The 13,082-nt window shown below is 34.3% G+C and overlaps 1 protein-coding gene across 2 annotated transcripts in view; it reads left to right on the forward strand.

Annotated features, from left to right (window-relative positions):
* The window catches only part of FAF1 (Fas associated factor 1), a 401,623-nt gene that overhangs the window by 335,289 nt on the left and 53,252 nt on the right, over nt 1-13,082 (forward strand). For both annotated transcript variants that reach the window (XM_081307503.1, XM_081307502.1), the window contains one exon: nt 11,848-11,928. In XM_081307503.1, the coding sequence (XP_081163629.1) occupies nt 11,848-11,928 (81 nt within the window). The remainder of the gene's footprint in view (nt 1-11,847; nt 11,929-13,082) is intronic.

Genomic DNA, 13,082 nt, shown 5'->3' on the forward strand with positions numbered 1-13,082 from the left:
AGAGGGTGAAACTTTCTATGCAAGTTTGTAATCCAGTAATCAATTTGAATGTATACCCGTGGGTTAGCTAATTACTATTTACTAGGAGACTGAACTATAGGATTTCACTTTTGAAAGAGAGGACCAGCCAACCATGGAGAACAAACTATCATGTGCTTTAGGGCCTCTTCACATTTGCTGTACAAAATGGCATACTTCTATAAAGAAAGGCACTAACAACGCCTGCCCATTCACTACCTTATTCTTCATTTTGGAAGAACTACCTATTACCAATTCATGTGCTTTCTCTTTAATCACTGAACATAGGTTAGCTGGTAAATACTTGCTCTGTATTTCAGTCCAAGAATTCTTTGAGTGACTGACTTTTGATAATCCCAGGCCAATTACAAAGAGTGACACAGTTTCTACCCTCAGGGAGCTTGCCACTTTATAAATGAAACCTCAGTTTCTGAAGCAATTAGGGAACAATTACATTCAAAATGGATAGACATAGTCCGTATACAAGTGGAATGGAAGGAAGTTAAAAGAGTAGGAGACCCAAGCAGGATAGAAGAATCTGAAGAGATAGTTTGAATTAGGTCCTGGGTAAGTACGGAAAGTAGCTTACTGTCTCATGATAAACTTGAGAAAAATCACTTAATCTTGTTGTGCCTCAGTTATTTACTTAAGTCAAAGTTACTTGATAGGTTATGGAGAAGATTGAATTAGTTAGTACATATCAAGTGCTTAGACTGGTACCTGAGTTATACTAAGTACTCAGGAAGTATTTTCTGTAGTAATAATAATATAAGCTGAATTTGGAAGAATGAATAGGAAGTAATAATTTTGGGTTGAGGGAAAAGGATGAGGCAAAAATTTAGAAATAAGATATAGCATAGAGGTTGTCATGGCGTTGGACATGTGGGAAAGGAGAAGTCATTTAATAAGGCAAGAAGCTGTTTATAGAATGAAGAAATGAGGCTGAAGATGTGCACTAGGGAACAAATCTATGTTTTGCTATAGAGTTTGAACTTTAAACTGCGAATAGCGAACATTCACTTCTTTTAGACAAAAAACTGACATGATTAATTTGTGATTAATGAAACTAATTTTGGTGGCTATGCCATTTGCTCACACTTTGTTCATATATTAATATATAATATTAATAATATTTATTTTGTTATAATTTATCTGTTTTGTTTGCTTTTGGAAGTACAGTGCTTTTCAAAGTGTAGTCCAGTGAGCCCACCTTTGTTAAAAATACAGATTCAGAATTTCCACTGGTGGTTCAGAGAGTCCTTTTTCACAAGTTTCCTATATATCAAATGACATATAGGAATAATTTGAGAACGACTGGTTTAGTGGAAAGAACATGAGCATTAGAAACAGTTAGAACTAAGTATAATTTTGTTCCTTATATATACCATAGGCAGGTTACATAGCCAGTTCAAATTTCAGTTTACCCTTTTTGTCATTTGGAAATAATAATACCCTATTATGCTATTGTGGAGATGAAAAGAAACAGAGTATGTAAATTGACTAACCCAGATGTATGTTTCCTTCATTTTTAAGCTAAAACAACTATGTCTTATAATGAGAAAATGAAAATATCTTACTCTTCTTATTGTCTCTAATTCCCAATCCAAGGCCTAACATCAAATAGATGTGCAGTAATTGTTTTATAAATGTGTAATTGAATGAATTTTAGCAGCAGGGACTGGAAGTTGTGGTACCTTTAACGAGATAAATACTTTAGTCTGAGAGATGAGGCATCATGCTTAAAATATGTGGGTTCCTTCACAGGTTACCAGGCAGATATGTAGATTGTCTCTGGGTTGGCTTAGCCTTAACATAAACTCTCACAAGTTAGCCAGTTTCCTCTAGACATTGAGACAGCAATCCATCATTTAAAATCCTGCCACTAAATAAATTAGCAAACCAGTCCTAAATCCAGCTTTTCAACTTACTCCCACATACCACTTCTATTGAGATGAAAAAGAATCTTTTCTAAACATCTCCACCGGAAATTCCAGAGACATTCTAGCAAAGCAAAATGATCACAGTAAGGACTTGGGAAGTTACTTGCTACTTGTGAATTCATCTCTCTATTTTCATAGTTCTACAGAGGATTATTTTGAAATTTTTCTGTTTAAAACTATCGCTAAGTGGAGTTTTAAAAATAAACCAGTTAGTCTAACATTTTAGCAATCTTTAATATGATAGGTAGTAACCAGATAGAATATTCAGTGGGGGTTTTGCCATAAGCCTTATTTCACTGTTTTTGAGCACTAGCATTATTTAATGACTTCTATATTAAATTTCTCGAGGAACCACAATACTGTGTGCCAAGATGGATTCATCACTTTATATCCCATCCTGCACTGAAAGATATTTTCTACCAACACTTGCTACTTACCCATTTTTTTAAAATTATTTTATCTTTATTAATTTTTGCACAATAGGTGTAAGGTCATTTCCCTAACAACTAATGATGATGAACAAACACATTTTTATGTATTTCTTGGCTATTTTTATGTCTTCTTTGAAGAAATATCTAATTCTGATACTTTGAAAATATCAGACATTATTTAAATATTCTGTTTTGTAAGATTATTAGAATGCCCTATGATCTGAGAAATTTTCAGAAGTAAGTTCTGAATTATCTGAACTCTAATTCTACCCCAATTAGACTATAACTTGGAAGAGAAAAAAGAAACACCCAAACACTAAAGAAGAAATTAAACTAAATTTTTAGTCTTGCTTGTGCCTAATTAATTAGTCCACTTATAAATTATAGTTTAATTACTAAAATCTCTGTTTTCTCTAAGTAAGTACACCAATCAGGTACTTAACTTAGAAAACATAATTATCAAGTTGGCCTTGGGGGCAGGTTTTGAAAACTCAACTTTAAATTATAAAATATTTTAGCTATTTTACTTTTTCTTCCTGAAATCACTGAATCTATAAAATTGGCAGAGACTTGCTTATCTATTTTAGTGACTTAGGAAGTCACATAATTATCCTCCTACTTGACTTCAGTCCACATTTGTTGAATACCTACTGTGTGATAAGCACTGTGTCTAGTAATCAGCATCAAGATTCCCCCTGAAAATAAACTTGGCATTCATGCAGATCATGTTACAAATGTAGTCCTGGTGTAACCAGTCACCCTTCACAGGAGAATAATTTTCCTTAAGAAAGGTGTTTCCTCATTTTCATTCCTACCTGTTATCATTTCTCAAGGTTTCTAGCAATTGCCAAAGAGTGGCAATAACAAACATTTGCTAAATGTTTACTATTATTATCCACCACATGCCAACCATATGTTAACTTATGCTAAAAACTCAGGTTACCAAAACACTTTTTTTTACCCTCTATATATATGCTCACAGTATAATGAGAAGGAAATGTGTAAATATATCATTACAACAATACGATGTGAATGGTACACAGGACTGAAACCATTCAACACAGGTATGGTAGAAAAAGTCTTGCCTCTGAATACCTAGAACTGACTCTTAAGTTAGGCCTGAAAGATAAGTGTGATTTTTTTTTTCCTGAAAGAGAAAAGATGGAAAGTGTTCCAAGCCAAGGATAAAGGATGTAAAAGGCAGAGATTTGTGCAGAAGTCTAGTCTCTTCTGGGAGCTCTGAAAGGGTTTGTTGTTTGGTGTGTGGAAGGGAAAAGTGGACAGTTAAACTGATGAAGTATGGCTATGTTAGAAAGTTTTAGACTTTATCCTGATGATGTGGGGAGATCATTGAGAAACAGAAAATAGTGTTGTGTGATTTTATTTTAGAGGGATAATTCTTTTACTGATAACTGAGGTTTCAATGACAGGAATTTGATAAGTAATATTAAAATCTTCATGAAAATAAGGAAATAAAAACCTTGTTCTTTTCTTTTAGATAAAATGTAATATAAATACTTCTTTTTAAAGTAAGATCTAATTTAAAATTTTTCTCTTTCCCATCATACTTGGCCCAGTACATTGCTCACAGTAGGTATGTTCAATTCATTACCTGAAACTAAGCCAGAATACAAACTGGTTCAGAACAAAGCCTAAGAACATATATCTAAGAACATATCTAAGCCTCCAAATGGAAAATAATTCCCTAATCTCTCCTACATACCTAAACACCTGTCCATTTTTCTCTTGCTTTCGTGTTTGATCAAATTATTTCTATCTATACCGTGAAATCCCTTTCAAGATTTGTTACTGTTAACCCATGCAAAATTTGTAATATGCTACTGTGAAACTTTAAATTTTTCATAATAATGTCAGAGCTAAGTTATAGCTTCTGATTTTTTGGTAAAGACAAATTAGTTGCCTTTTCCTTTTGACCTTTCCTTTTCCTAAAATTCTCCCTAGACCTTTATAAAATTTAAATCCTATCAGGATTTTATTCCCTGCCTACTGCAAATTGAAAGTTTAAAAGGCTGAAACCAGTTTTTATAATGGTTTTAAAGGATCACCAAACTTTTTTTATAAAGAACTAAATAGTAAATATTATTGGCATTGGGGCTATCTCCTTCCTATCACAGCTACTCAATTCTCCCATGATAACTTAAAAGTAGCCATAGATAATATATAAATGAATGGGCACAACCAGGCATGGCCATAGCCAATATAACTTTATTTACAAAAACAGGCCACAGGCTGACTTTGGCCCAAAGACCATAGTTCGCTGACCCAAAATTGAAAGTAACCTTTCTCCTGTGTCATTTGTTTTCAGAAAGGAATCCTGACTCATTTAAGTGGCCACAGAATATACTCTTCAGATTTTATCAGAAATTATTATATCATCTCCCTGTTGCACATATGTGCATACACCAAAATTTTCCAGAGCAGTTAGCTAGATTTATTATATAACAGAGCTATCATATTAGAGTTGAAATATATGTTTGACTATTTCTCTTATTATGTTTGTCAGAATGTATGCTCTGAGTGGACATGTTCCTTTGTGAAGAATTTACATTTCTGTTTGGAAACTTGTTGTGGGACTGTTCAAAAGCACAGGTTTTATCTCCCAAACTCTGACCTAGATCCTAAAGGATTAGAGCCCAGTCCTGGTATTTAACACTTTTTTCCATGAATGTGGGTTACCTTCCTTCATGCGTGGTTTTCCTAAAAGTCAAAATAACATTCCAATCTCTTTTAACCTAAGCAATATTAGATACATTACTTTTAATAAAAAATATTCTTGCTGTCTGTAAGACTGATTGTTCAGCAGATTGCTATGGTCTTCTTAGGTAGTGCTTTTCAAAATTTAACAGCTGTAGGAGGTCTGGTTGAAATTCATGTTCTGATTCAGTTATTCTGGAGTGGGATTCAAGACTCTGCATTTCTCAGAAGCTCTAAATTAACTTTAATGCTACATGTCCTAGGAGTTATTATTTTAAATGGTTCTTTTATTCTTATCTTTCCTCTATACTGGAAAAGTAAAAAATATTATCTCTAAGTATAGCTTCATTCTATATATTCTCTCCTAGAATTCCTGGCAGATGCTTATTATTTCTATCCTCCATATCTCTTAAATTCTCTACCATATTTTATTTCTTTATCTTTCTGTGTTCAAATTCAGGTAATTTCTTCATATTAATGATGTTTTATTAATTTTCCCTTCTCCTTTATCCATTCATTTGAATTCATTCATTAATTTTTGCAGTATTATTCTTATTATTCTGAAATATTATTCTAAAGCTATATTGTGTATAATTGAGAAACAGTAAACTATACTTATAAAATGTGTAATTTGACAAGTTTTGACATATCTATATAGCTACGAAACCCTTACTACATTCCAAATGGTAAACTATACATCACACCCAAAGCTTCTTTATGCATCTTTTTAATCCCTCTCTCTTGCCTCTGCCAACTCAAATGTCAGGTACCTGTGATCTTTCTGTCAGTATAGATTTGTTTGCATTTTCTGGAATATTATAAAAGATTAAATCATTCTGTGTTAGCTCTCTATTGCCATGACAAAATGCTTGAGAAAGAACAACTTAAAAGGGGAAAGATTTATTTTGGCTCATGGTTTCAAAGAAACATCCATTGTCAGCTGGCTCCATTGTTTTGGACCTGAAGAAAGCTATAAATAATATCATGGCAGGAGGAGCGAGTAACAAAGGAGGTTGCTCACTTTATGACAGCCAGAAAGCAAAGAGAAAGAGGAAGAGGCTGGGACAAGATATATTCCCCATGGCACACCCCCTAGGACCTCCTCCCTTCAACTAGGTCTTACCTCCTACAGTTTCTACAACCTCCTAACAGTCTATTTCACTATGAACCCATCAGTGGATTAATCCATTGATAAGATCAGAGTCTTCATGTTTTAGTCAGCTTTTCATGGCTGTGACCAAAATACCTGACCAAAACAACTTAGAGAAGAAAAAGTTTAGTTGGGGTCACAGTTTCAGAGGTCTCAGTCCATAGACAACAAAGTCTATTACTCTGGGCCCAAGTGAGGCGAACATCATGACTGAAAAGCAGGTTGGAAAAAAGCAGCTCACCTCATATTGGCCAGGAAGCAGAGAGAGAGATGAGGTAAGGGATCTCAGGGAAGAACCCTTCCAGGACAAGCCCCCATTGACCCACCTTCTCTAGCCATGCCCCACCTGCCTACATTTACCACCCAATCAGTCCATTCAAACTAGTATTGATTGATTAGATTGCAGCTTTTACAGTTTAGTCTTTTTACCTTCAAACATATCTGTATTAACACAGGAGCTCAGGCTGGGCATATAGCTCAGTTGGTAGAGTGCTCGCCTCGCTTGCACAAGGCACTGGGTTCTAGTCCCCAGCACGCAAAAGAAAAAAAGGGGGGGGGCTCTTAACACAGGAGCTTTGGGGAGCACATCATAGCCCAACCATAATACCTCATTATCCAATCCCTTCCCCAAAGCTCCGCCTCTGAACAATCCTGCCTTGTGGAACCAAGCCTTCGGGAGACATTCAAGATCTAAACTTGTGTTCAGCATAATTGTTTTGAGATCCATCCCCATTGTTGCATTTATCACTGACTTATTCCTTTTCATTGCTGAGCATTATTCCACAATATGTACATACCACAGTTTTGCTTTGTTTGTTTGTTTGTTTTGGTTTTAGGAATTTTTTTAATGCAAGTGGAATTCACATAATGTATGGTTAACTGTTGTAAAGCATACAACTCAGTGGCGTTCAAGGTATTCATAATTTTGATCAACTACCACCTAACTATATTAATAGTATTGCCTTTAAGAATAATTAAACTTTTGCATTTTTAAATTTTGCATAAATGCCTTTTAAAAAAAAAACATTGAAAAAATAGCCAAATAGCTCAAATTGCAGTGTCATATCTGTCTTTCTGATTAGTTCATAACACACATATATATGCACACAAGAAAGCTTGAATAAGATATAGTATTCCAATTTAGTACTTTATTCATTGTTAAAGAAGCTGGATCTTAAAACCAGGCTGCCAACATATAAGGCAAGTCTGGCCTCCCAATAGCTGATGATGATGATTAAAATTTGTACTTATGAGACTACTGCCTGATCTCAGTTCCCATCAACCAACCATTGAAATAGACATGGCAGATTCTGTGTAATTCACTCTGAATGCCAAAATCCTTACTTTTCTATTATGCAATGGAAAGATTGTCAGTCTACTTTTTTTTTTAAGAGACAGAGAGAGAGAGAGAATTTTAATATTTATTTCTTAGTTTTTCAGCGGACACAACATCTTTGTTTGTATGTGGTGCTGAGAATCGAACCTGGGCCGCATGCAAGCCAGGCGAGCACGCTAACGTTGGAGCCACATCCCCAGCCCTGATCTTTTTTTTTTTTAATATTTTTTTAGTTGTTGATAGACCTTTATTATTTATTTATTTAGTTATGGTGCTGAGAATCGAACCCAGTGCCCCATACATGCTAGGCAAGTGCACTACCTCTGAGACACAGCTACATGACCATAGCAACCATGTCCACCATCATCATCATCATCTTCATTTAAGAAAATGAAAAGGGCAAAGCTAAGAATCAGTAGCTTCGGTTCTTAGTTGTTTATTCTCTGTCTCTGTTTTCACTGTTTTTTGAATGAAGTTGAGCAGATTGATTTACCCCTGCATTTCAGTGCTGTTGTCTTGGGTCTTGATTCTGCTTTGTGTTGACTACCTTCGAACCTAAGTCTCTCATTTCTGATCTTGCCTCTTCCTTTCAGTCTCTAACTCAATGGATTTAGAGGACACCATACCCGATTATAATTGGCTTAAAATGTATGTAAATGCAGCTAATAAAGGGCTTACCATTCGCTGAAATCATATTAAGAGGAATTGTTATATAGTATTATGACAGAGGTTCCAGTGTCTATCTGCTCTGAACAAGGAATAGTTTGACAAAAGCCCCTAATGTTGCTTTCAGTAGTGTTCATATTTTTGCCAGATACAGTACAACCTCTTGGGAGACTGAGGCAGGAAAATCACAAGTTCAAGGCCAACCTTGGTAGTTTAGTGAGACTTTTTCTCAAAAAATAAAGAGCTGGGGATGTGGCTCAGTGATAAATCACCCTCGAATTCAATCCCCAGTAACCTAAAAATATTAGTTTTTATATTTATATACTCAGGGATTTTTTAAATGTTCACCTGTTGATGGTATCAATTAAGTAAATCAGAAAGAGATTCTCTGAAAATTTATTAATTTTTATTGGGGAATAGCATTGCAGTGAAAATAAATATGCCATAGTAACCTTTCAGCATATTCAAAAAGGTTAGGTCAAGGAGAAATTTCTTAGCCAAAAATGAGGATGCCCGTCTGAGGTTGACAGACAGTAGCTGGTCAGATATCCTTGCAAAAGTATTTTTTTAAATAAAATTGTATTCGCTTTTATGCAGGGTTGTGGTTCTGGCATTAATAATGCATTACTAATATGGTTCTGGTAGTTACTAATAGGCAATTGTGTGAGAAACTCTTCCTTCATAACCTCACAGCTTTTATTTATTTATTGTTTTGTTTTTACAAGCAAATCTATTTTTATTCTGATAACTTTCACAATGAATAATTGGACTATTTCCTAGGTTTTATCTCTTGTGTACATATTTTTGTATGAACATGTGTACTCATTTGTCTTGGGTAACTAATTAATACCGAAATGACTAGATATGTTGTTAACTTTTTTAAGAAACTGCCAGACTGATTTCCAAAGTAGTTGTAGTATTTAAAATAACATAAAATCTGAACACTTAACAATAGATCAGTAGACTTTATAACAAGGGTGACTGGGGTGGCATGTCCAAGAAGGATTTGTTGAGAGGGAAGGGAAGAGGAAGGGAGAAAAGAAGTGTAGGCAGGAAGGAAGTTAATTGGCCAGGAAGCCCTCTCACAACCGGTGCCACATTCTGGGGCAGAGATCTTTTATTTAACAGCCTTTAATATCTGCAACAGTCTGTTTTAAAACAAAGCTGTTTACTTAGAATGCTTGTATTATAAACTGTATTTGTGCTTAAATGGCTTCCAGCTGTGATAGCTTATCCCTTTGTTGTATGTACATAGTATCATAACAAGTCATTCCTGCCTAGCCAGTCAATTGCATTGACTCAGATGGGGCCACTTTATGGATGAGCTGAATCTTTTTCCTCCTTAATTTTTACTGCAAACAATTGATATTTTATGCCTGGAAAGATGATTCATTTATTCATTGTTACACTTGGGGATAGGCTATAGCTTACTGGCAGAGTATGTATTTTAGCATGCTCTAGGCCCTGGGTTTAGTCCCCTGCACCAAAAAGGTAGGTGGGTATGTAGCTTGATTCAATCTGTGTGTGGAATACAGAGGTATATAATATAGATGATTTCTATTTGTGGAGGTTACTGTTGTATTTTATCATGCTCTAGGCCCTGGGTTTAGTCCCCAGCACCAAAAAGGTAGGTGGGTATGTAGCTTGATTCAATCTGTGTGTGGAATACAGAGGTATATAATATAGATGATTTCTATTTGTGGAGGTTACAGTATCATGGGAAAAACACACCTTAAATAAATAATTATATGATAATTAATTGCAATTGTGATAAATGCTTTAAAGGAAAAGCAGAAAATGTGTTCTGAGATAAACCTAAACCAATTTGAAAAGTCTTAGGTCAGGAAAGTAAAGTCAAATTAAAATTTTAAACATCTTAAATATTTCCCCATTTAAATATAGAAAGGTAAGATTACTTTCATAATTTGTTGATTGTATTCTAGAGATAGATTAATTTGAAAAGATGCATTATCCATAAAGGCAGAGGATCCTTAGAAGTTCAATTCTTTATTTTAATAGATGTCTAAAAAGAAAGACAATATTTACCCTAAAACACATAGCTTGCTACTGACAGGGCTAGAACTCAAAACACAGGTCTGCTAGTCTTCTCTCTTCTATTACCTGAAAATAATTATCAAATATAGATCAGCAATGATCAAGTGAACTATTAAGGAGCCACTCTATATAAATTGTGTTTGGGGTAGGGAAATGAGTTCATAGAGTAATGCATTAGGCAAATACAGATAAACACAGAAAAACAAAAATATTCCTTAGCAGTTTGATTGTATCTAGTCATAGTAAAACCTTGGTTAATAGACCCAAATGAAAGATAATCAGTTGAAATTAGTGAAATGTAATTAAAGAAAAATGCTCCTACAACTTTAAAATGTAAATACTAAGTGCTAAATCATTTTTATTCATGTATATTATTTGACATATAAATTGTTCTGACTGCTTTGTAGCCTGAGTGATCTCTAAGGTTAAACATGGTTCTGGATATTTTATTACCAAATATAATTTCCCCAATATATCCTTATACCCTTTCATCATACATAGTATAACACTCAGCTTCAGGTTAGCAACATCTAATTCTTCCTGGTTTTTTTGTTTGAAAGACTGAGAATCAGTGAAATATTACAATTCTTAACAGAGCTTTTATTTTGAGACAGGGCCTCACAAGATTGCCTAGACTGGACTAGAACTTATCCTCTGCCTGCCTTAGTCTCCGAAGTGCCATTGTGCCCGACAAATTTCCAGTTTTATAGGTCAAAAATATTCAAATATTGATGACTTTACATGGTTCAAGCTAATACACAAATGACTAAAGGGAACCAACACTAATGTGGACAGGTGTGGGTATTTATTAAGTTTGAGTACAAGTATATTATTGGCCACACTGCTGAGCTTTGCAAATGAGAAATTCTGTTAGTGAATTAAATTTTAATTTCATATGAAATCATGATTTAAATATAGGCAGATGGTATACTCACTTCAGAAGCTAAAATATTGAACAAGATTTTCGAACTTAGGTAACTTCTGTTACTTGCACTTCATGAATATAAATGTAGTGGTAAAATACTTACTTGATGAGCGAAGTTTTACTGCTGAGGTGTCGAATGAGGTTAACATAACAAGCATATTTTACTTTCATTCTTCCCAGTCCTTAGTCCCACTGATGAACAGTCTCTAAATTAATCTTAGAAAAAAATCAAAATAAGGGCAAAAAGGAACTAATAATTATGCAAATGAACTAGTGCCAGATGCTTTGTTAGACAGTTTCATATTGTTGCATTTAATTCTCACAATAACCCTAGAAGACAAATATTATGTCTATTTTACAATTAAAGAATAGAGAGATCTAGAAAGGTTAAATAAGTTACACACACAGTTTATAAGTAGCGGAGCTAGAATTTAAACATCTTTACTATTTATTACCATATTACTCATTGTTTGTTTTTTTATGTCTGGTACACCTAAAACATTCCTTATTTAATAATAAATTCATGCAGAAATAATACAAAGGGGTTAACATCAGTTTTTTCCTTTAAAAAAATATAAAAACTCAGTTGACTCTTTTTTCTTTCTTTTAAGGATGAACGTGAAGCCAGAGAAAATGTGAAGAGAGAGCAAGATGAGGCCTATCGCCTTTCACTTGAGGCTGACAGAGCAAAGGTAGGTTTTGTCAAGGTACTTCTGAAATATAGATATACTCCTGGTCTTTGATTATCTGAATATCAGCCCTTTTATTACTTTGAACCGCCAAAATATTGGATTTGCAATAGGGAGAGCTAGATTTAATAAAGAGAAAACATAATTCTATCCATAATCCTTAAAGCATGGTTCATTTAGACAAAATAAAGTTTGTCAGAATCATAAAAATAAGAATGAGCCTACAGTATTTTATTTATTATTTATTGGTCTGTCATACAGCCTAACAGTTAAAAAAAAAAAATAACTCTAGGTGATTCTAATGTGTAGTCACTGTTAATGACATTGATTTGTTTAATCTTAGAAAAAAAATCAAAAATTTGATTTTCTTCTTCAGGACCTGCTACTGTATTGGGTTTTGAAAATGGAGTGGAAAATGTATAAGCCATAGTTTCTGCCCTCAAAGAAATACTGATAAATGTGGTTGATTAGATTAAGTCAATAACACTAGTAGCTGTAACATGAAACAAGGATCCTAAGTGCCATAAGAGAAGCACTGAGTTTTGAGAGAGTTCATGGAGCAGGAGTTTCATTGGAAAAATTTTCCCAACCTTTTTGGATAACCAGAAAATGGGAATGTTCTCTGGAATATTTCATAGAAGTGATACAAGTAACTATACAGGGAAAGAAGAAATAATATAAGCTAGTACCCAGAAAGCATACACAATGAATAAAGGCTGATATGACTAGAGTTCAAGATTTGGGGACAAACTCAGAAAGTCAAGGGTTGCATGTTTTCTCTCATATGTGGAAGCTAAAGAGGAAAAAGGAAAAGAAAGGTAGAGACAGAGCTCATGAAAATCAAAGAGAGATCAGTAGAAGAAAGGGACCCAGAGGTGAGAGATGGGTTGCGAGGAGTGATATTGGCCAAATTATATCATTACACTGTGTACATGTACAAATAGGTAACAACAAATCCCATCATTATGTATAACTATAATGCACCAATTTTTTTTAAAAATGTAGAAAAAAAGAAAGATCTGGGGACAGGAGAGAGATCAGAAAAGGCCATAAAGGAAGATAAAAGAGAGGAAGGAAGGTTCTTGAATGACACATTACCCAAAGTGCTCAAAGCATTACAGTAGGAATCTTTTATATCTGTTCTTATTCTGGAGAGA

The sequence above is a fragment of the Spermophilus citellus genome, assembly GCF_964194105.1.
Source record: "Spermophilus citellus genome assembly, chromosome: 9".
NCBI lineage: Eukaryota > Metazoa > Chordata > Mammalia > Rodentia > Sciuridae > Spermophilus > Spermophilus citellus.